Raw genomic sequence first — 25,659 nt, forward strand, 5'->3', positions numbered from 1 at the left:
GTAGGTCTTTTTTGTAAAGATCTCAACCACACATGCAAACAAAATACCTTCTAGGTCGTGTGCCTGTACGTCTGTGGTTATCTATACTGTGTTGTAATACAGCTAAATTTGTGATTTACTTCGTTCTCATTAACATCTTTCTTTCTTCTTTTGTGAGACAACCGATACAGAACAGTCATTCCTACTCTTGTGCTAATCAAATGCTTATTTTAGGATTTAACATCTCAGTGGTTACAGAGAAAGTTATAGGCAACAGGAAATAGTCGTCTTGAATTTGATATCATTTTCAAAAGCTAATGAATTTTCAAAATCTTTGAGTTTTCACATTTATCGAGGATTTATCTGGAGACTAGGAGCTCTAATTTTGGGTGTGAAAAACAGACTTGTTGTGGATGGAGAACAAAAAACTGAAAGAAAAAGATGCGTTTTCAAATTCCGCCGTATTATAACATATGAACCCGATCCACGTTGTTTGTGTTTTTGTCCACCCAACCGTAGCCCTAAATTTCAATTACACTAAACACTGAGATTCTTTTTAATTAAAGCTTCCTTTTTATAGGCCACACTGACAGAAAAATAAATGATTACCTAGACTGATGCTGTTTTTTAAATACTTTCACTTTACCCTCATTACGTATCTGAAGAAGAACTGAAACAGTCAGTTCTTCTTCTTCTAATTTTTGTGACAAAGCAGGCCTACGTCATCCTGTCCTGAGGCGCACCACACTGATGCTGTCGTATCGTGTTAAATTCCTTTCCACATGTCCAAACCTTGCTAACCTTCCATAGAAAATAATTGTGAGATGTAACTGAGACTTCAAAAGCAGTTTGCTTTGCCAAAGGCACACACCGCAGATTACTTGGTAGCATGGACAGATTCTACTAAAAAAACTCTGTCACGCAACAATGATCGGGTTTGTGATTACTTTTGAGAGACACTCAAGTTTTCATAACCTCTGCTACTCAGACGTTTTCAATGATGAGTTATATTGAGAGTTCAAACTTTGAATATAAATGATGATGACGGCCTGTTAGTGTGCATTATTTTCCAATGGCAACATCTCACAAGGTTGGGCTTTAACGTTGAAATCAGTTTGTTTGTGTACTTCCTGTGCAGTGGAAACCACTCCTGCAGCGCTGGAAGTGTGAAGTACAACGACACAGATCCCTGCTGGGGTTCTGTCTCGAGGAAAGATGCGTACCGGGTGTTTCTGGTAAGTGTTGATTCCTCTTAGCATGCACGTACCTCTGTTCACCTCGCTGGTTTTTGTTGCCAAGTAGTTTGTGAAAGACTGAGTTATCCACCTCCTCCTTTTAAGTCCTGGGAACTGGAGCATAGTCCAGGACTGTAGTCAAAACCGCAGTCAAATCCAAGGCTAGCCCTGATCCAGGCTGCTTATCATGGTTCTGCATTGATATTTCCGGGATCTCTGACATTTCAGTCACAGATCCACTCTTAAAATGAGTTATGGAAAAGAAGGTTGAAAATACAGACTGACCGGATTGTTACAAGGAAGAGGTTGAAATGAATGAGGATTGTTGAACAATTTACGTACAGCTTGTTTTCACATGGGATTCAGGGGCAAAAGTACACATTTGGTTCAAACAGCCCAGCTGCAACTTGTCTATAGATGTTTTTATCTCCTGTGTGAACGAGGTGTAATGTGTCAAGTGTCAGATGAAGCTCTGACAACGTTTACTGTCTTCTGAGTCCCTCCCTCACTCAAACGTCCCGAGACTCACCACCTCTGCAGCACACAGGAAGCGCGTGTGTCCTTGAAGTTTTAAGCGAGCCAAACTCTGTGATTTCCACTTGAGCTTTAACTTTGCACAGCGACAGTGATAGATGTGCTGATCTCCTCCTGTATAATTTCTCAGCCTCCCTCCTTTCTCTCTCTCTCTCTCTCTCTCTCTCTCTCTCTCTCTCTCTCTCTCTCTCTGCTTCCTATCCTTGCCCACAAATTTAATAGAATGAACAGACCCCCAAAAAATGTGCCAATACATGAACTTTTCCTCTTTTATCTCCTAATGGGATAAGCCTCTTACTGTATGTTGGCAAATTGAAATAATGCTGATTAGTAATCTCTGGTCAATTTGTTTACACATGCAGTTTTGCAGACTAATTTTCCAGTTTCATCATGACCGTGCAGGGAAGTAGATATGTAGTAGGCCTGCACGATATTTTGTTTCATTGTGTACATCACGATGTGCGCATGCGCGATAGTCACATCGCAGGACGTTGCGATGTTGACGCTACAACTTCTTTGCTGCTTGATAAAAAAAAGTAAACTTTCACCGTTCTCCTTTTCCGTGATTGTTACCGGCCGACCCTTCCCCTTTTAAGACAGGTGGCCATGTGACGTAACGTTAGTCCGACGGGGGGGTTGTTGTGGGAAGTGAGGCTCTCCCATGTGTAGAAAAGTACCGTAAGCGGCAGCTGCCGCCGACACAGTGATGCACATGCTTTTCCATGGGTAGTGAAGCTACAGTAGTCAGTGTTTTATGTTCGCTGCAAAGACAAACTAAATCACCTGATTAATACAACGTAATCACAACATATCCCGGCCATTTTTCACCGCAGAAAGCTGCTACTAGCCAGGCTAAAGCTAACATAGTTAGCCTAAAGAAACAAGGCGTCTGTCCCAACTAACGTTATGGTTCGGAGCTGCGACGCTGGAAACGTAACACTAATCTACAACCGCAGTCTGTTTCTGATATAACGTCATTTCCACTGATTTAAGTGCTCTTGGATACACAGTTTGTTGAAGAGTGTGACATGCAGGCTCTGCATGCACAGCAAACCACCAATCATGATCTATTTTAATCAATTTATCAAACAACCAAAGCAGGCCCCGCTAGTCGACCACAACCTGACATTTAGAGGAAGCAACATGCATGCATTATTAATATCATTCACTTTAGCCTGGATTGATATTATATGAATACAATGGTGTCGTGTCAGTCAACCAGTGTATTTCTTCCTAATTCCCCTCTCCAAAATCACTTCAGAAGAGTAGTCACAGCCTTACTTGCTTTGGTTTTTGTAAAGCATTTCAAAGACTGGTTCACATAAGAAAATTTCCTTTTTCATTTTTATTTTCTTTGTAGATGCACTCCCCTGCAAAATCACCCCAGTAGTTGAGAATGATTTAGTATTTCTAAATAGGGCTATTTATGTCCTCTTGTAAAAATTTGTCTTTTTTTCATATCGCAATATATATATCGCAGGGAAAAGAAATATCGCAATGTAAGTTTTTTCCAATATCGTGCAGACCTAATATGTAGCACTGAAGAATATTTACAGCAGTGAACACTGACAAGTAGGGACACACTGATCTGACCTTCAAACTATACTCATACAAGTACTGCAAATAGTGCTCTTTTTCCCCCCCAAAATTTTAATCTGAAACGTCTCTATGTGACATTGATTAAACTTATTCTTCAATGAGAGAGAAAGGTAACACGAGGCTGTAGCTACTCATTCATTCTTAACTTCAAATGGAAACGCTCATACACCAACATCCTTTTTAAACCTGTGCAAATTGCATTTTTATTGAAGAGTTATAAAACTGTGGCGTTACAATGCATTCAAAATAATACCAAGACACAACCTGACGTTCAGCTTGTGTCAGACATGTAACGCACTGTTTCTGCTGTAGGATAACTGGTGCTGTGTCCAGTCACAGACCATACAAACCTTCTACACGCCTCTGCATGTTCCTTGTCAAAAAGGTTCGTTTTCTGAGCCGTTTGTCTTTATCAAGCTTTATTTGACTTGTAATAAAAGTTATTTAATTCATGCAATGTTTCAAAATGATAGCCTGAACAAAAAGTGCAGCAACTGCATAAAAGAAACAAACTAGATGGAATCTTTGGTATTGTTAGCGAACCAAAAGTGTCATTGTTAGCTCTTCCGGTTTTACGGTAAAGGCCTACCACCACACTAAAATGCTTTTATTGTAAAATGCATGCAGGGAGGATCAGCGGTAACCGTATTAAATGTGGGTCGTCACCAGATGCAGCCCTGCAGATGAGCTTTAATTGTGTTTGTCACCGTAATATTTTCTACTCTGATATAATAATAAGTTGACTTCTCATTATTTTTAATTAATCAATTCCTGTCTTTATCTCAGCAAATCCGATGCAAATTAACATCCGATGGTTAAACTTTTAGTCTGTTTTGCGTCCATACATCTTAAATAGTTCTGCACATGTGTATGTTAATTCTCGTAATGACGTGTTTTTTCAAGTGGAATTCCTTAGATTTTATTTGCTTACTCTCAAAATGTGTGCTGGTCTTTAAAGCCTCTGAACACCCACACAGGTGTTGTCAGTTATTCTGGCTGATTAGACTCCTTTTGAGGTTGAAGGTGGGCCGGAGCTTTGATGGGAACTTATAAGTAGGGTAGGGTACTGAAACGGTTGCGTAGGAACCGGTTCCATAGTGGAACCGGTTCCTACGCAACCGGTAGAAATCGGACTGGTTCCTCATTTCGGTTCCACTTAATGTGTCGACTGAAATATTTTCCCTCTGTTGCTCCGAAACGGACGTAAAAATATCACACTTTCTCTGTAGTCTACCGTTAGCTAGCTACCGTAAATGTAGGCTACTTTCAAAATGCCATATTTTCCCTCTGGGCTCACCAAAACGGATGTAAAAGCATATTGACCATTCACTGCACGTGATCGCTAGTAAACATATTACATCTTTGATGTCATTTTTCAGTTTTTCAAGAATCGGTTTAGGAATCGGAATCGTAAAAATCCAAACAATACCCAACCCTACTTATAAGGTCACAAATTCTTTCTACAAATAAGGATGAAAAAGGTGTAATTTGTCCCGCCCTAACAACACTAACAGGGGACTCAGGAAGATGTCAATCTCTCAGTCTAACCACACCCACACATTCCTGGAAAAGGTCCAATCAGCCACATTAACTATAACCACATGTGGATATTGCAGCTGTTCTGTTTATGTACATTGTGTCATGATTTAAATGCTCAGCTGCAGCTGAGAAATACCTTCAGTCCTGTGATGACGGGTGAAGATTTTTTGTCTTTTGGTGTTAGTCGTCGATCCATCTGCTCACAGACATTGTGAGCTTTTTCGGCGTATATTTTATTATGTCATACGTTCTTATCCTGGCAATTGTCTTTCTTCTTCTGGTTGACCTTTTCTGAAATATATCAGAAATCATTGAGCTGTGATTAAACATTGAGCGGGTCCTGTTAGCATACTGTACAGTGTGTGTGGACTGTCTCCTCACTCTGGGTCTGTGCCTTCACAGGGTCAGAGAATCTGGCCTAGAGACTTCTCCCAGACTCTGAATGATGAGTCTAAATAATTTAATATTTCTCATCAGCTGTGCTCTACCCTGTGGAGAGAGCTATCAAAACCTGCCCCACCCACAATCCAATTGGGTTCCTTTGTATTCTCAGTGTTGCGAGCTGAGCTGCAAGGACAAAGTGCCCTTCTTCCACAGTATTGAACTGAACTGAAGAACAGACCATTTTCACTCAGGTCTTCCACAGGTGCAAAGTTTCCGAGGGGTCATTCAGTGAAGCCATGCTCAAAATGGCTAGCTGAATAATAGACTTATAAAAAAAATAGACTATAAGTTTGAAGGAGGGTTTGTCATGCAAAGACCAAACCATCCCTGACTAATATAGTACAAATAAATGTGTATAAAGCAGTGGTTCATAACCTTTTTCACCCCATTACCGCATTTTTATGTTCCAATATTTTCATAATTAGTATTATTAGGGGGATGATGGAAGCTGGGGGCGAATTATAGAACTGATTTATTTCAAACCTATTAGTTTTTTATTACAAATATATCAAGTGAGTATAAACGCCTAGACGTCCTGCAACCCAATCAGCAATGGAAAGCACATACAGTATGTTAAATAAAAGAAAGCAGAATCTCCATTTTTCAGTACAAAATAGCAGATTGCATATTCTTTCAACCTTTTTTTTTTTCTCTTCGAAACACAGAATACCAAAACCGTGTCCATCTCCACACTTATGGAAAGACCTGACTACTGGATTTTCTAAGTAATTTTAGGGTTTTCATCAGTGGGTCCGTTTGTTTTGGAGAGGAGGAGATAATGTGGCTCCGGGTAAAAAACTCCTGAACGATGACCGCTGAAAGAATCCTAACCAGGAGAAGCTGAATGCAATGACGGCATCGCTCCGTCCCCGAGCGGCAGAAAATTACATATTGTACGTTCAATGTTCCAAACCCAATTAAAACATCCAAAAGGCCTCTCTTTTAAGTAGCAGTTTCTCTAAATTGTATCTCTTTCTACATTTAAAAGAAGTGACTGAATGTTCATACTGTATGCTGCTACTGGATACGTTTCTCTATTATCAGTCATTTTTAAGTTCTGTTGTTCTCGTTTGAGGTTTCTTTACCACGTAGACGGTATATAAATGCTACTTAGTACCAAATAATATACTTCTTTAATTTTTATATGATGTAATAATGTATTTTTTTCTTCCTTTTTTACTGAACTACTTTTTTATTTGTACTGTAGTTACAGCACAGTAACATATTAATGTGTAATGTAGATTATTGGACGCCAATGGGGGCCTGTACTGTAGTTGGGTTATGTTTCGGAATAGTCTATGATAAGGGAGCTGCTTTGGTTGTGTCCAGGGGAATCATGAATGGTGATGCACATTACTGCAGCCATAACATTTTTAGTGTTTAGAAAATGACAAGAGATTAAAGAGGAGCCTGATTATGGCGTTGCTCTAAAGAGCTTTAATCCCTGTGTGGGTGCTGAGAAAGAGCGTAAGAGAGGTTGACGTCAGACAGAGAGAGTTGCTGTACTGATGGGCGGAGGCTTTCCCTGGCAAGTCCTGCGGGATAAATTGTTGTTCAGAAGCTTTCATTCACTTCTCTTTTACTGCTGGACTTCATCTTGACCAAACAACATTTTGAGGATCACCGCAAATTCCAGTGGTCACATCTCAGGCCTCAACAAGATGATTAATTTCATTGTAATCTGTTGTTGTGTCGATAGTAGAGTGGATAAAGCTCTCATATTATAAATAATTGTGCATTTTATGAGAAAAGCATGACATTTCTAACCTACTAATGCATACCATAAGGTTTATTTTCAGATGTGGAGGGAAGTCAGGTTTGACCTCTGAGGGCCATTAGAGGTCAAGAATATTCATTTATATCAAGGTCAAGGTTAGATTTGAATGTTCTTAAATTCTGGTGATCTCAAAAGTATCACCAAATGAATGGGCACCCAGTATTTAGTTGAAAATGACACCTTAACTGTTTTTTTTACACGGTTTGGTTCCGAAATTAAATGATTTTGAACATTAGACCTTGTTTTTTTTTGTGTGTGAATCTCTTCAACAGTTTTGGCAGGTTTTCCCCAGATGGCGGATTACGGCAATTGGGGTGCTTTGTTCTTAGTGGACAACAGATTGTGGGTTATTTTAAGGTTTGAGAACAGCTGCCCCTGTACAGATGACTAGACCTTTTCCAACAGCCCTCCTGGTAGACACTAAGGAAATGAGGAGGGATGAGGGAAAGTGAAAAAAAAACCCCACTGGAACCTGGTTTGGTTCACTTTTGAGTGTTGGCATTATTTGTAATCCTCTGTTTGTGTTTTTATTCAACCTGTTGCCACCAGTTTTTTGAACTGTGTTGTTTTTTACAGATTGCCTGACCCTTGTTTCTCACTTTTAACACCTGGAGGGCATGTTTGAATTCAGTGTGTTTTCAGGCAGCACATTTTCTTTTTTTAGCTCCACGCCTTAGGCCCCTTTTCTTCATCATGTGTCTGTCACATTAACTGAGTGTCAGCCTTGATATTGGCACTCAGCCTATAGGGGAAACTGGGGTATATGTGTGTTTCCGCAAAGTTAAATTCTGCATCATCTTCACATTGATCTGCCCGATATTGTCATGCTCCGTTTTACCCCGCTTTCAGAGGCCTCAAGCGATCGCAGAATGATGTTGTTATGCACATCAAACTCTCATTATAGGAGGCATTGCCATTTTCATAAAGACCTCAGTGCTGAGTTCACAAAGAGATGGACTAATTACTCCGTGATAATAAGGCCCAATGCTGCCCGGTTGATATTTCATGAGGTCAGATCTTTGACTTAATCAGTATTGACTTTACACAGCACTATCAGCAGCAGGCATGTCATCATAGCCATTTCCTCAACCGAGCTTCTAAAAGCTTTTAAGAACATCAATTGACCGTGATTTGCTGTGCGGCTGATTGATTCTCATGTTTGCTGCCCGAGTGGACGGCTGGAGGGCTTTTCTTCCCATATCTACAATATTTGTTGGCTTTCGGGGTGTGAAAGGGAAGATGATGGAGGCCATTGCATAACATAAACACCCAGTGTTGATCCTGGCCCTTTACACAGCTTTGATTGAAAAGATTAAGCGGTCGTGCAACAGTGAGGTCTTTTTGAGTTTTGTTCAGCTCCAGCAGAGATTCCTGAGACCTCAATTAAACTTCTCTGTCCTTGATTGTCCCCTGCTAAGTTTTCTTTTTAGATTTCACCGCAGGGGCTTTTTCACAGTGGCTAGCCAAGCAGTGGTCGGTGTACTCCACCCGGCTGGAAAGCCAGTACAATTTAAATGGCTGATTTATTGTTCTCCCAGCATGTGGAAAGTGATGGAAAATCAATGCAGTATATGAGCTCAAAGACCGTTTATGCTTACACGGCATTGTTCATTGCTTATCTTCATGCAGATGTTTCAATTATAGCATGTTTCTATTAAGTCATACGCTGTCAGGTGTATTGAAATAGTTTATTTGAAGTCCCCTAGGAGTTTAGAAATGACCCAGCCTGCCACTTTCCTCAATACTGAGCTGATTGATTAATTAACTGACTAATAAAGATGTATTCCAAGAGGACTTTCATTGACCTTGCTGGCCATTCCCTGTGAAGACCTCCTTCCATCTTTTTACTGCAGTGTTATAGCCTGTTACACACAGTTAAAAGTGTGAAAATAAAAACTAGTAGCAGGTTGGGTGAATAATTTGACATCGTTGCCTGTCGGACTTGTTTTGGGGATTTATTAACAGATATAAAATTCAACAAAAGTGATAAACTTACAATGATAGAAGTGCTCTCTTCACTTCATGTGTAGCTTCACCAACTTTACACAGGAAAGGAGCAAATGTATACCAAATAATGCTCCTGCATGATTACATATTGTAGGCTCTTAAAATGAGTTGAGTGTACTGCTTTCTGTTAGTGACACAGACCTTTTGTGGTGCACATTTTTTTGTCCGATATTGAATAAAGTGACCAGTGGGATGATTTTGCAACCCTGAAGGAAACAGTGTAGTTATTTAACCTTTTACTGTGTTTAATCAAGAGCGCAGAGTTCTTTCTTTGTTGCATATTCTTATACCCTTTTTGTACAACAGACACTTCTCATACCATCAACCAGAATCATATATAATATTGAGTCCAAACACTATTTGAATGTAAAACAAAAAAATTGGAAACTTAACTATTGGTAATTATCCTTTCCTTACGGATTCCGGCACCGTGTGAGCACAACTACAGTTAGTACAGCGAAGGTGAAAACTGACTATTTGTGTTTCTTGCCCTGTTGGTCTTAGTTTTAGTGATTTCGCTGCATTTCCAGAACTACTTAACTTTCTGAAAAGTTATTTTTGCCTATTGTATTGTCATATGAAACCGTTATTTTGAAAGAAAAGAAAAAACTATCCAGTATGTGTTCACAGTCTTCATAGAGAAGTCTTTTTACCCACAGTACAGAATATGTCCTTAAGTTTTGAACCTTGGCTCGTGAGGCCACATTTTTCCTCCAGTTTCATATTTTACATAGCTCATATTGTTTAAGTACCATTATCAGAATAACGATACTGAGTACAGCTGCTTAGGATAAGATTCAGTTGCCATCCTACATATCAACTACACATGGCTGAAGCACTCCATGTGTACAGTAAGGAGGTATATACTGTAGTCGAGCGGCAGCCACCTTCCCAGTTGGGGCCCGAGCTGTGGGAAAACGACAGTACAGATGGTTTAATAGAGATTATCGCAGCAGGAAGAAGTGTTGGGCCTGCGATCCACACGGGGGGGAGTCCACTCCACACAGCAGCAGGAAGCTGTATCAGAGCAGCGGATCGAGACGGGTTGGAGACGCCTAATACTGCTGGCGCTGGGATGACTGGTGATGAGGGAGCCGTTGTCAAGGAGACACGGGTCATCGTGGATTTTTTTTCTTTAGATTTAGCAAGTAATTCAGCCCGTTTTGTTGCAGCCTGATAAACTGAATGATTAATTATGAGGACTTGTTTGTATTAGATAACGGATGCACTCATACATCATGCTTTTATTAAACCGAAATAGAAATATTAGATATCACTTTTGCTTGTTCAAGGGCATCCTGAGTGTTTGTGTGTGTGGCCTATAGACTGTAAAAATGATGGACAGAGCGTCCAATGCAGAAGTGCCTTAAACCTGCATTATATCTAATTTCCAGAAGGGGGTGACACCACTGGTTGCAAAAAGAAGTCCGCTTCGCAGTCTGAAGTCTATGGGGAAATTATCCTACTTCTGACTTGATTTATTACCTCAGTAAACATTTTCATAATGAGTTTATGGTCTCAATCAATAGTTTCAAGTCTTCTTTAATACAGTATAATGTTTATTTAGTAAATTAGGGTCCCATTTATTTTAAAATGGACGATAAAGCAGGGGATGCTTTAAGGCCTGGCTACATGTCAACCGCCAACAGAGGCGTAGCAGTGTTAACCATGGCACTGTATACATTAAAATAGCAGTGAACTGGTTTTTTTTGGTGTGTTTTTGTCTTAAACTTTGACCCTCTCACTGTGGGTTTTCACTTCATCAAAGTTAATTGGAACATCTTGGTCACCTAAAATGTCTTTTTCAGCTATTGGTAGCACCTTACCAAGCTAGCTAGCTAGTGCTAGCGTTAGCTGGTAACTAAAGGGAATGTTTGCCAATTTTCTGTGTACTGCCGTAGGGCTGCGTTTACCCACCAGTAAATCTCCATTGGATCAATCGCTTTAGAAGTGTTTAAAATCTGCAGCTCTCCCTCTTTCCATTGCCATTCCAATGGATTCCATTGCATCCATAGACGACACTGGCTTCCCAGCTCCACCCCCTTATCCATAAATTGTCATATCAGGTTTCAAAAACAAGAATGACGAAGGCCAAACTCGAGGCTTAAAAACGGCAGTCCACAAACTAATGGGGGCTGCCACTGCTGCTACGTCCATTATTTTTACAGTTTATGGTGTGGCCCGGATGAGTCTGTCCTCCCAAGTAAGAAAAGCATCAGTGCTTTTGAGCAAATTCCCCAAAAATTACACATGTTCACGTTCAACTGACAACACCCTCTAGATCGCTGTTCATATCCCCTTTCCTACCAAAAGTCAATGCTGATTTCTTTGAACCATTAACCGGATGGTTTTCTAATCTCAACTAACAGTCTATAAGGGCGAAGCTCTCCGAAGTTTAAAGGTGTGGAGTTTCAAAGACGAGGGCATTTACCAAGCAGAGAGGGTCTTATGTACGATGCTATTGAGTTGCATTATGGGAAATTTAGGATCTAGTGTTTATGTCTGACCCCATCAGAGTCGAATCATGTTTTGTTTTTGCAGTGGCAATTTGCAAGGTGCAGACAAATGACGTTGCCCTGCAGATGGAAGTGTCAGATCAGAAAATACTAATGTGTGTATTTTGTCTTTAAAGGATAGGATCACAATTATTGAAGTCTGTCTTAAAACAGTACTCAGCTGCCGATATGAACGTTGAAAAAAGTTTTTTCTGGCTGTAATCATTCCTCCTGTTCATAGGCTGTTTAGAGATCCCTTCCTAATGCTCTTTCAATGTTAACGATGGGGGACAAAATCCACACTCCTTCCATACGAAAATGTAACCAAAAGTTTATCTGAGACTTGTATGATTATACTGTAAATATCCACTTAGCTTGTCTAATTTGGACAGCTGAAGCTGACAGGTGTTTCTGTTATTTTGTTCCCCTTCTGTCTCCCTTTTTGATGTATTACAAATATATTTCTATTTAAAGTCTGCGTAAGTCTGCATAAGGAGGAGGTAGGGATGGATGGTTGTGTAAAACAAACGCAGGATTTTCTCCCTGGAGAGCGTAGTTTGTGTCTCGTGTGAAACCGAAAGTCAACATTGACTTATTAACTTATGTACTTAACCTACGTATGTAACTTACTCAATTTAGGTAACAAACGTTATTATTTGAATCCAAATCATCATCTTTTTCGAAACCTAACCAAGTAGTTTTGTTTTAATTCACAATGTTAACCACTCGTTGAAAACAGTGACCCTTGCGCAACATTCACCATTCACCATTCAGTCGCCAGAAAAAAAAATTTCTCTCGAAAAGTAATTGAGAATGCAGTTTTGTTGTATGGTAGATTGGACTGCTTTAGTTTTAGCTAGATGCAACTGTGTCTAAAGTAGGGCTGGGTATTGTTAGAAAATGTTCAATATCGGTACCGATACCAATACCATGACCTCGATACCCGTTCCTAAACGATACTTTTTTCTATACCAATTTTATTTAACAAAAAGAAATTACAACATTACGGCACAAATATTTTTATTTATTTTTCAGCTCCTACCACGTCTCTGTGCGTAACGTAGTTTTTCCTGCCTGTCTCTACGACGTGTAACGTTAGGCAGCCAATCAGCAGCATTATTAGATCTTGGTAGAAGCATGCTGCGTGCTTATTGGCTCACTGACTCCGAGATTTACTACTTAGGTATTGAAATTGTGTATTAAATGACTAAGCATTTTTCGATACTTGATACTAGAGGCAATTCGGTCGGTGCCTTTAAAGTATTGAATTCGGTACCCAGCCCAGTGTCCAAAAACTATTATCTCTCTTTTCCCTCTATTTATTTATTTATTTATTTTTATTCGGTTTCCACCAGTCATATACATACATTTGATGACTATTGTTCCATGTGACACAGTTGTTTATGAGCATCTCTCATTGGAGGTTAAGATAAAGTAAAGGTACTTCATTTGTCCCCTTTATTGCTATAATAAGGCCCTTCCATTATGATTTCTTTTTGGAATGAGGGCGAGCACGGAGGGGAAGACAAATCCACATGCCGGATGCAAAGAGTGTAAAGCTGGTTATCTGGTACAAGGACGCTCAGGTTGATGTAATGGTTTCATTCGCTGAAGGCAAATGAACACGATTTCTGTGAAATGTGCAGCAGTTCACAGCCACGTTTAAAATGCAGACAGGTTAACAATAGCTGTCCACACTGAGACTCTGTGTAACCTTGAGCTCATTATGCGTCCGGATGCATGTTTTTGTGGGTTATTGTGGTGTCGGTTGCCACAGTGGTCCACCTCAAGTGTCTTTCTGAATTGATTGGGTAGTCAGGTCATGGTATTCTGTAGTCGCTCCTTAGGGAGCAGCTGCTGAAGTGCTGTCCACTGACACATTGTGCCCCTTACCCACGGTGAAAAATTAAATATCCATTAGTTGTCTTTTTCAATTGCGTCTTGACATATTCACAAAACGTCCTCTGTGTTGATTAATTCGTTTATTTTTTCTGAAGGTTGATCATTAGTCTAATTTAGGAGGAAATTGTTCTGTACCGTAGTGCTACCTGCTACCTCCTCCTCCACTGCCTCCTTCTGCCTCCCTCTTACAATAGTTGGCATGATGGGCGGAGTGCACTAACCATCGTCCTATTAAACCACACAAATTATCGTTTCTCATCTCCTCCCCAGATATGTCCCAAGTCTGTCATAAATCTTCAGTGTGTGTTGTTGCTCATTATTTTTACCCAGGTAGGTGTGTAATGGTTTCTTTTTTGAGGAGCAGAACTGAACATTATGAGTTTTAATTAGGCAAATGTCTTGGAAACAACAGCTTGTTCAAAGCCCATAAGGTCTGCAGCAAATTGGATGCTCATCATTGTTTACTATGACAAGTGACTGTCCTTTCCTTTCAATAGGAATGAATACATGCTTTTAAATACAGCAGCACCAGGTTTGAAAGTATAACCACATTTAGCAAAGTAGTGATAACAGTTCATTTGAGGCACTTATTTTGAATGACACCATGCTATGTGAATTGTTAATGTGATGACTACTGTCATCGAAAGTACGTGTTTCCACTGTATGGTATGGCACTGCTTGACTAAACTCACTGTTTTAGTACCAGCAATTTTCTCTTTTCATTATCCACTGTGGATAGTTCCCCCTCAGTGTAGGCAGGATTCTCAGCTGATCAGCATAGCGACCCCGCCTGGAACTGCCGTGACATCATCTTCAACGCGACACTCAATGAATCCTTTCATCAGCAACCAAACAGAGGACCAAACAAACCAAACAGAGACTTTAATTGTACGCCCTAGTGTACAGTGTAGTTTGCGAGCTGCCATTCTTTTTTTTTTTTTTAAATCCGGGTCGAGTGAATCAAACAAATTGCGGCCGTTAAGCCCTTAAGCAAGACAACTGGACCCCAAGTTGCTCATGATGGGCAGGCCAGCGCCTTGCATGGCAACTCCGCCACCATTGGTGTGTGTGTGTGCGTGTGCGTGTGTTTGTGAATGGGTGAATAAGAGGCAAATTGTAAAGCTATTTGTCCGGTAAGGTAGAAAGGTGCTATTTAAAGTCCATTTATGATATTTAAGTGGCGGGTTTGTGCAGGATGTCCTGTGTTGCACTGGTGAAGATTCTCTCTGTCCAATCAGCGGTCTGCAGTGTTTTAACTCCACGTTCTAGTATGGGCTCAGCTCACTTGGAACCTCGACCGAGCTGGTACCAATAAAGTACCTGGTATCAGGTACTATCCACAACTTTTGCTAATGGAAAACCAAAATATGAGTTGAATAGAGAGGAGCCGTACCATGCAGTGGAAAAGTGGCATTAGGGGTTCATTAAAATAAAAAACAGTTGCATTAGTCATAATCTACTACACTTCATGGTGTTGCTAACCTCACACCTAAACTAAAGACCATATCTAATTGTATATAAACCTGATTCAGACACTGAATATTTGTGTAAACGAGGTCTAAATGGCCTCAGCTGCATCGATTTTGATCTTTTTCTTTTATCAATTGTACGTCTGGTCTAGCCCTTAAACAGCACTTATATTAATTAACATTTTAAATAGAAAAATCATTTCATATTACCTTATTGATCCCAGCCATGTTTGTGTATCATGATCAAAATAGACTTTTCTTATTGCTCATAAGTTATATATATCTCACGATACACAAACATGACTAGCTTTTTTAAAGCATAAAACAAATCAAAGGACCTCAATGTTTAAAGGATAAGGGTTGCAATGTGTAACCGCTTTTCTTAGTTTTTGTTTTTCTGCATCTTTGCTTAATTTTGTCATTCTGAGTTTGTAAACAAGATCAACAAGCTAAATGTAAAGGTGATCGTCTCTGCTGAAAGACCTTTTTTGTTAATAAAATCACGGAAGTGGGCACATCCTAATTTCCTGCTAAATCACACTGCAGAGATGACCAATTATTTTTTACAATTAACTTTTCCACCTGATCTCTGCCATTCTGTTTGCATATGGCAACAGTCTCTGGTTGACATTGATGAGATTAGTGTGATTAGTAACTCAGTGTAGAGCTGCAAAGATTAATTGAGTAGTTGTCAACTACTAAATTAATCACCAACAATTTCATCGATCTGATCGATTAATCACTTTGAGTCAATTTTTTTATGAAAAAAAGGAAGAATTCTCTGATTCCAGCTCCTTAGATGTGATTATTTTCTAGTTTCTTCACTCCTCTGTGACAGTAAACTGAATATCTTTGCGTTGGGGAAAAAACAAGACATCTCAGTACGTCATCTTGGGGTTTGGAAAGCACTGATCGACATTTTCTGACATTTTATGGCCCACACAACTAATCGATTAATCGAGAAACGAATCAACAGATTAATCGACAATGAAAACCATCGTTAGTTGCAGTCCTACTGTAGTGAAACAAGATGTCTGCGCTCTATATTTTTCCCCATCAGGTTTGTTGTACAGTCTAAAGATGAATGTCACATAGTTCATTTACCTGCACTCTTGGATTGCATACATTTTTAGCATAATGGCCCCAGTCAGAAGTGAACCAAAACCTGGCAGCCTTTGTTTAATTCTCATCGCATCTTTATACACGGTTTAAAATATACCGACCGGTGCTGCACTCTGTCTCAGGAAACACATTCTGATACATTCTCCTTGCATCTCTGCCCTCGCTTTATCCCTCCTCCATCTCTCCTTTTGTCTTCCTTCCCCTCATTAGAGTCCTAGCTTTAATCGTGTGGAGGCATGGCAGTCTCAAGGGCCACAAACCTAATTAACAGTACAGGCTACTGCGGTGGATGTGTTTCAAATGAGATGGATGCTTTGAGAGTTTGTCTATAGATGTTCTTAAATCAGCATCTCTTTAAATGAGTTTTTTTTTCATACTGTGTCTACTATTTCTATTTGCTGTAGTCAGTTTTCATGACTTATTTTGTTCATCTGTACTTTGCATATTAGATACATTATGGGTGGATTTTGTCCTGGGTAGATTGCAGTGAAAAAAACCATTGCTGGTGTTTAAACCACATTTTCTTCATGCCCTGTTATACAGCTCGCTTGTTTTTTTTTGTAGGACAAGAGGAATACATGGCAATAACAACCAATATGCACACTTACAAACAAGGTCTTAAGTGTGATCAGGATATCCAATGATGGCACACAGTGCTCAACAGCTGTATTACTGACAAAGTGAGCGAATTATCCTGAGTCCTTTATAAATGAGACATTGTCTTGCCTCCTGCTGGCTTCTATAAGGAGAATCACCAACTCTGAGTGACTCACTCACTGGTTCGCTTACTGACATTTACTCCCTTACACTCAAGGCCAAATTACACTGACAGCGTATGACATGTGTCCAAACAGGCACTTCTATTATTGTCTGTCAGCCCACACAGCAGTGGCAGTGAGACATGTCAACCCGGGCAGAACAGCAGCACGTTTTGATGTATAGCAGTATTCAGTGTCTCAAGGTAAACATAAAATTAGAAAGACATGTCCTGATGAGGAGAGATACTGCAGCAGGATATATTCTTCAGGTGTTAGGTCATGTAAAATAACCCACAAAATATTTCTGAATACAGCTTACACTTATGCATTATACTATGCTGTGTAGTCTTGTAATGTTTACTACAGTGTTCAATTATTTTATTTTATATGCCCAAGGCTGGGTATTGTTTGAAATACAATTCCAGAATTGAAATATTAATTCCAAGACTATCCTTTTTGAGTTTACTTAGAAGAATGTTTTTATTTAAAAAAAGATATCAGTGTTCTCAAATGTAAAAAGTTAACGTATGCAGCTTAAAAGAGCTTTTTCCCTGGCTGCACGATATGAGGAAAATATGATAACGATATTATTTGCGATAGGTAAACGGATAGTAAAGTGTACTGAGTTCTGCATTTCTGCTGCTTTCAGTATTGTGCTAAAATACAACAAATTGCTTGTTGAATTTAAAACAAATGAAAGAAAAATCATTTCCAACATTCTTTTATTGAACAAATTGAACATTAAATTGAATATAAAAGGCACCACTAAAAAAAGAATGGCAGTTATATTTTACATATATATATATATTTTTTTTTTATATTATTTACAGCGCAGTTTTCTACTGATATTTTCTTTCAACTCTTTTACGTCGCAACCTTTCGCAATGTGTTTATTGAGCAAGTTGATATTGCGATGATGATAAAAAAAATGATATATTGTGCAGCCCTAGTTTTAACCTCATATTTGTCGTATTAGCATCTTTCACTGACCAATCATCAAAATAAGAACAATACTTTTAATGTGCTTTGTTATTGAGTGATTGTACAAAATAATGTCAGACCAAGACTTGCTCCTGTGAATTGAGTCCTCCTGGCCTGACTGTTCATCCACAGCCTGGATCACTGGTTTCCTAGTCTATATCCACGATATAGACTATCCCGGGATTGCTAGTTGCCGCCGAAAATTCCGCCAGATTTCACTCTTTTCGGCCGGATGTCCGGTACCTTCCGCTTTCTTTGTGTTGGAATTTTAAACTCCGGTGGATGTATGAGGACTATAGTTAACTGCTCCTCAGATCTCTGCAGGGTAAATCCAGACAGTTAGCTAGACTATCTGTCCAATCTGAGTTTTCTGTTGCACGTCTAAAACTACTTTTGAATGTACACCTTCCACCAAAACAAGTTCCTTCCCGACGCTATTTTGCAGCGGCACCATGGCTCTGCCCGCTGCTTACCATGATGATTGTGATTGGTTTAAAGAAACGCCAATAAACCAGCGCAAGTTTTTTACCCATCCCGGAATGCTGTGTGGACTAGCCAGACACTTCCTCCGCAGCACTGTGGAGGAAGGTCTGGCAAAGCGAGACTACTGGTTTCCTGAAGTCTTTTGGATGTAGGGCGTATTCAGAGTGAGAGAGAAAACATTATTTATTTATCTATATGTGTGTACAGTATGGGGTTTAATTGGTATGTCTTTGTGTAAGTTAAAGTTATGTAGCTTGGTGACCCAAAGACCCAGAGGGGTGGGAGCAGCATCCAGAGCTGACAGAGATGGTAACATAAGAGATGGATGGAGAGTCTTCTGTTGGCAGCAGATAAGCCCTCGGTTATACAGTCTCATCTAATAAAACACAAAAATGTGCAGACACACTCTGAGAAATTAACATTTGACCCTATATCTTTCATTTGTTGATAATGTTTTTTTTTATTTTTTTTAAAGTCATCAGCTTATTAGCTTTTTTTTTTTTTTTTTTTACAGTTTTGTTCTACCTTCTGAGTCAGCATAATGTGCAGTCCAGGCTGCCAGGCAAACACTTGTCACTCATTTTGGCTTTCAATCGCTCAACACTTTGAAATGGCACCAAGCTGATTTGTAAAACCAAAAAAAACGTTTTCTGAAAGTCTGTCTGACGTCCGTTCTCGCTGTTGACTTTGTCTTGCCTGCACTGTGGCTTATTATAACAGAAACCAATCTATCTACAGCAAATATCCCTGCAAAACATTTACGAAACTATGATAAAAGGCCAAGTTCTAGAAAATGAGTTGATACATGCTGGCACTGTGCCATAGGTGAGTTTGTTTTTTCCTGAATCTGCTGCTGTAATTTGAATGTACAGGTCACTCAGAATCATTAACACTGTTTAGTGTGTAAAAGACATAATATAAATATGGATTCTTTTGAAGCTGCACCTACAAATTACCTCTTGCTGATTAAATTGATGCAGTGTTTAAAACATGTACCTAAAGGTATAATCTTGAAGATTTTCATACAAATAAATATCTGTTCAGTCACTATCTATCTCCAAATGAGGTAACACAATGGTGATTGAGCCTATGGCCCACTGATGAAAGCACTTGCATTCACAATAACACTGCTGCGAAGATGTTTTTACTTTGTTCTGTAAAAATTGCTATATCAAATACGTTTATTTCATTTATTATTATTTTGTACTTCTAAAAATAAAGCCATATATTTCAATTTAATTTGTTCTTTAACTGGTTCTTAAAATAGTCAAATCATTTGATTCATCCATTTTATTTATTTATTTATGCTAATTATGTTTGTTTGATGGAGATGTGTGCTGGTGATTAATGAGGCTGAAGGTGGGCTCTTTTTCATCCTGACAAACGTATAGTTCCAATATGGTTTTAACTGCCCGTGTTGCCTCCCAGGCACCATCCCTGCTCCCCTCTGTATTACCCCCCCTCCCCACAATCATGTTCATCTTTGTCTTACTTCCCTCTCCTCTCTGCTGCGTGTGTATTCAGTGAGTCAGTGGACTTGTTATTGCTTTCATAAGGGTTTGGATGTTTCTCTTGGGCTTTTATGGCCTATTTTATGCCATATCTATTCCATACCACCGTGGTCAGGTCAGGTTAGGTGTCTTTTATCATACATGTCACAACCAAGGCAATGAATTGCCCCATAATATCCAATATTTCATTGCGTTGTGTATATGATGTAGTTGGAGTGGTGTTTTTCTGAGCATCATGCAGTCACAGAGCAATTTATTTTGTTTTTCATCATTAGGATGAAATATTCTCTGGAAATCTAAATAATCTGTATTTTTTTAGGGTTTGACTTCTCCTGAACTTGGACAAATATATAGACAATATTGTAGGGCTGTAAGCCATTTCAATGTGTATTGAATACTTGGTTCATTTCTCTTTGCTGATTAATTTGAATTAATCCTAATGGAAAGCAAAGAAGATTGTGGATATGCACTGGGAATGTGAGCAATATCTTAATTTCTGTCAAACTGTCTGAAAAAGGTCTTGCACTCTATACTTTACACATTCAAGGTCTCAACTCAAGGTCTTAATTAAAGTTAAATGATGCTTGGAGTTGTAGAGGTCCTGAATTATTGCAGTTTTTTCAGCTGTTCTGCTGGTGAGGAAGTCAGTCCAGATCGGTTTTTCAAGTGGTGTAGAGTTGTCACACCAAATGCATACTCTTAAGGGAATGGTTGGGTCTCTGTAAATTATAGTGTGTGGACTGAAATCAAGAGTTCCTCCTATAATGACACACTTTTATAAAAATATAACATTAAAGAGATATTTTGCTGATATAAATCTAGCTCTGTGCCATGACAGTGTGTGCAGATGAGTGATGTTTGGCTTCCCCCTGTGGTGCCATTGCACCAAGCCACCACAGAACGGAGCAAGGAGGTCTCCGCTCCTCCATGCACTGTCACCAGGGAAGCCAAACACCATTCATCTAAACACACTGCCCACACAAAGATGCCACAGAGCTGATCTGAAATTGGTAAAGTAACTTTAAGCTTCAGGAAAAATGAAAATTGAGGTTCTGCATATAAAGGACCACATATTTATCGACTGAGGTAAACCTTCTCTTTCCATGATAATGAGTTGCTTCTGTCTGATTTAACAGATTCATTTAATAGCACATTCACTTTTTGTTAATTAATAAGGGCAGGGAAATGTGGTGGAAAAGAAATGTTTTGAAATCTAGAGGAAATTAGTCAATCACAAACGGGTGAAGATGTGCTGCAGGTTGAAGTTAGTTTGATAAATACCAGCTGGACGCATGCTTTCGAGTTTAAGTTGGTTTATCCTGAAGGTAATCTTGATATATCAACATGAACGTCACCCTTTTCTGTCTGAAATCTGTTTGGAATAAAGATTAACATCAGAAACAAATAGCTTGGGATCTTGGGACTGTAGGGATTGGGAATCCTAATCCGTCTTTCTCTGTTTGATTGTGGAGGGATTATCATTGTCCAGGCTGGACCGCCACATGGAACCACCAGGTCACTTATTATTTCCCCCCTAGCGTGACCTCTGCTCGCCCTAATTTCACAATTTACCAGCGCCTGACAACTTGGCAGTCATGAACAAAGCTTTCATATGGCTCTCTTGGATATAAATTCAGCTACAGTGACGTCCAAGAGCCTGAGGACATCTGTACCATCACAGTATTTGGCTGACCTTACAGAAAAGAAAAGGAAAAATATGTTGATTAATTACTTAAATGGGGTGGATGGTCAGGGGATGACTTATGTAGCCCAACTGTGATGGATGAAGAGCATACGCAACACGTGGCTCAGGAGAAATGCTCACATATATGGCGATTAACGAGACCAGTGGGTTGGCTCGTGAGCTTTGAGTGACGCAATCTAATGCCAATTAAATGCCTTTCCTTACTCTCTGAACGCTCTCATCCGCGCAAATCCAAAACACTGGTCTTTATTGACTTTGAAAGTGATTGACAGCTACAGCCTGGGTTGCCAGTTGGCGGCGGTTTTTCACCATTACTGAGATCATTCACCATATCTAAGCCCCATTAATCTCTTATTCCCAAACTATAACTTTGCAGCGTCACAGACGGTGCTGGAAAAGTTGTAGAAAAGTGATGTTATTTTGTTACTTTTTTTAAAAGTACTTTTTCCTCTTAATAGATAGAAGGTGGCCAATAAGGGGATAGAAAGTTGGGAATGGCATGCAACAAGGTTCGCAGCTGGACTCGAACTAGAGTTCTTGCGATTACTTTGGTCAGTGTCCTAAACTTAAACATCCAATCTTTCATCTGCACTCAGTAGGAGGTGTGTATCCTAAACTGATTTCTGTGCAAATATGGCCCTGTGAAGTAACCCTGGCTGCTTTGAGATGTTATTTGCTGCGATGTGGAGAGATGGAAAGCCTTAGGTTTAGGTGGTGGTAGGTTGTTGGGCCCTCTGGCTTTGACATAATGATAAAAAGATATTGTCCTCTGGGCCTTGTCATGATTTAGGTCGTGGTCTCTAGTTTAGCAATGAGGTTCGGCAACAAAGGTGTTTTGTTGGGAGCCAAAATAATGATGGTGTCACCACCAAAGAACCAAATGTGTGTTTGATTGACAATGGAACACATGTTGTGACAGTCCTGTATAAAGGCTTAGGGTCCCAAGAAAAGGCAGTTATTTGAAATCAGTTGAAATCGGAGCCGTCCAAGAATGTAAACTTAACTCCTTTCCATCTTGACGATCCACTCCTTCTGTTCTTACCTTTTACAAAACATGTCCTATAACCTCTAGGCAGGTTAAACTAGAATATTTTTTCCTAGTACTTGCTGATGCACCTTCAGTCTCTATTCTTTAAAGAGAGGTAACAGGACAGATCTCGGACAGTGTTTGTATCCATCATTGCTTTGGTCACTTTTGCAGTTTCTCATCTCAGACTCACCGTTGGTTGTGTTTCAGTGAAGTGTGTGATTGCAGTCAGCCATGTGGTTGTTGTTGAAAGCATTGTCTCATACTAAAGAAGGAGAAATGGACGATATTTAGGAGTGTTTTTGTTGTCAAAAGTGAAATGCTCAAGTTGATGAGTGTGCAACCATCAGCTTGCTGTAATGGAGAGAAAGGGTCTAGCCAAAATTGATTCATGCCACTTTTCTCCTGACACAATTTGTTTTTGTTTATTGAGACATTTATTAAACTGAGCGTGAAACGTAAGCAGTTTCTGTGGCGAGGAAGCGAAAAAAGCAGACAAAAATCTGTATGTCGGCCTTGCGAGCATGAGTGAGATGAAATTGCTAGAACAGCCGGTACAAAGTATTAAATGAATAAATGCATTGGAACCAAGTGTCATTCAATCTGTCCATGTTATGAAATTCTAGTTACATTCTTATTCTGCTGTTTTCTGGCAGTTTTATTCCTCCAGCTGACATTGCTGTTCATCCCCAGCTCAGGCCCAACAGGGAAGCTGGTTCCAAGCTTGTATTATGTGATATTAATATAATTACTGTTTATAATATGACACCATCGAGCATAGAGTTAGCTGAATGTTAACGATAGGTTTCTTTACTAATATTTTCACCTAGGAAATTGATTTCTTTCTGTAGGTTTGCATATCTCTGTCTGCAGCTTAATTTTTATGTTTGGCACATGAAGATCTGAATCTGTTCAATCATTTTACACATCAGAAAGTCTGAAGTGCTTTATCGCAGCAGCATGTGTAACAGCAATCATGTAAAGCTCTCAGCACCAACATTATATGCCATGTTGCTGCACTTCAACAGAACCACACATTGTAGGTCCAACAAAATGGCTATATTGGAATTATGAAGTAGCTTTCTTAAGAAGGAGCAATCTACATTAAAGGGATATTTCACCATTGGAAAGACGAATATATCTTTAAATTGGGTCACTTATGTAGTAGAAATGTGATTAAAGTATAGAAATTGGTGCCTTCTAGGCAGAGATAAGCCAGAAAATGTGTTTTTGGCTCATATGGATGAAAGACACCAAATCCCAGAATGCACTTGCTTCGCTGCTCCACTCCCAAGCCACGCCTACCGTTTACAGACAGACAGTGAGGCAGCATTCAACTCAAATGTGTTTTATTGTCATTTTAACCATATACACGAAACAACGTTTCACTGTGGCTCTAGTGGTGTTACACATTTAAAATATATAAAAATGACATTATATAAAAACGACATATGAAATAGGCTACATTTAGCTAGTGCACAAAGTTCAGCTAACGCATACTAGCATTAGCGCTTGGTGGACTGTAAACACGATTATAAACACAGTCGTAAATTTGCGTAGTCACAAACTCCACTAGCAGTTAGCATTTAGTTGAATACAAGCAGCTCATTTCTGCACAAGTCCGTGTTAACACAGCCCATCTCCACTCTTACCCGGCGAAACAGGCTGGATAGTCCGGTACACTGTTGTTTCCACAACAACAAAAACACAGCAGTCTTTGACCTCGCATTGGGAGTTTCGTTGAAGTTGGATGTAGTCCAGTTTGTTGTCTAATGAGCGGACACTTGCAAGAAGGATTGATGGAACAGGTAGCCGGCTAGCGTTAGCTTTCCCCCTAGCTAGGTTATACTTCAGCCCCCGTTCGCGTTTCACCGCTGAGGATGTCCCCCCGTGATCACCCGCTACGGCCGCTGCAGCTACTCGCTCTGGCCGCCGCTGCTGCCCGCTCCGGCCACCGCTGCTGCCCGCTGGTCAAACTAACCTGTACGGCAGGCCGCAGCAACCTCTTATTTCCGAACATTCATCTCTCCCCCGTCCCCCGAGGGCTGGTGGTCTACGAAATTTCCCGGTAGATTTTTTTTATCCCACTCCGCCGCAGATTCCGTCTGTCTGATAGTCCGGTACACTGTTGTTCAGCCATGTTTCCACAACAACAAAAACACAGCAGTCTCTGAACTCCCGTTGGGAGTTTTGTTGAAGTTGGATGTAGTCCAGTTTGTTGTCTAATGAGCGGACACTTGCAAGCAGGATTGATGGAACAGGTGGCCGACTAGCGTTAGCTTTCAAACCTAGCTGCTTTCCACTCCTGCACACCGCTGTCGAGGTCCTTTTCCCCGGCTAGCGGCATTGGGCGACACCGCAGGCTGAGGTGCTGGTCTCCGTAGCAGGCGAAGCTCGCGTAGAGTATTCCGTCTGTAATAAAGTGTCCTGCATATTCTCCGATCTGTACCAATATATCCCGGTGGTACACATGTTAGCGATGCTTCAAGATGGCTGACCTTCGTATTGCCTCAGGAATACTCCGGGAAAGCCGACAGTCCAACCCTCTATGGGCGGGTTGGAAACATGCAGAAGTTGCTCCTACTTCTGGCTGTAGTCCATAGCCTCTGGGCAAAAATGCCTCTTATGACGCAAAATGACGAATTTTGCGTCATAAGAGGCTTTTTTCCAGACCCACAATACAGAGATCTCTCGTCTCAGGGGGACATGAGGGAAGGAAACACAGTCATTCAAAAATACTACCGGGTTTCTACTGATACAAAGCTTAATGCTAAATCGGTGAAGTATCCCTATAATATACCCTTTTAATGTTACTCACTGACAGTAGCGATAGTGTCCACAGCTCAGGCTTACCAGACAGTTGTTTTTTACCAAATAAACACAAGACTGTGGGTCACAGAGCACCATCAACAGTGACCCTTTTTCCATTCATGACGAAAACCAGAAAAGACCAGAAAAGGAGACGATCTGACTCCTAGCTGACTAGGGTGCTTATTCAAACGTGTCTGGTCCTCCTTAATCTTACCTTTAAAAAGCAAACTATTTACTGTATTTTGTGATGATACATGCTTTAAATTCTAAGATATAAGCTG

General features: G+C 40.0%; 1 protein-coding gene across 3 annotated transcripts in view; it reads left to right on the plus strand.

Annotated features, from left to right (window-relative positions):
- slc38a12 (solute carrier family 38 member 12) overlaps positions 1 to 25,659 on the plus strand; it is a 71,242-nt gene that overhangs the window by 23,322 nt on the left and 22,261 nt on the right. For all 3 annotated transcript variants that reach the window (XM_078269147.1, XM_078269146.1, XM_078269149.1), the window contains exon 8: positions 1,118 to 1,214. In XM_078269147.1, the coding sequence (XP_078125273.1) occupies positions 1,118 to 1,214 (97 nt within the window). The remainder of the gene's footprint in view (positions 1 to 1,117; positions 1,215 to 25,659) is intronic.

Source organism: Sander vitreus, chromosome 15 (genome assembly GCF_031162955.1).
Source record: "Sander vitreus isolate 19-12246 chromosome 15, sanVit1, whole genome shotgun sequence".
Classification (NCBI taxonomy): Eukaryota; Metazoa; Chordata; class Actinopteri; order Perciformes; family Percidae; genus Sander; species Sander vitreus.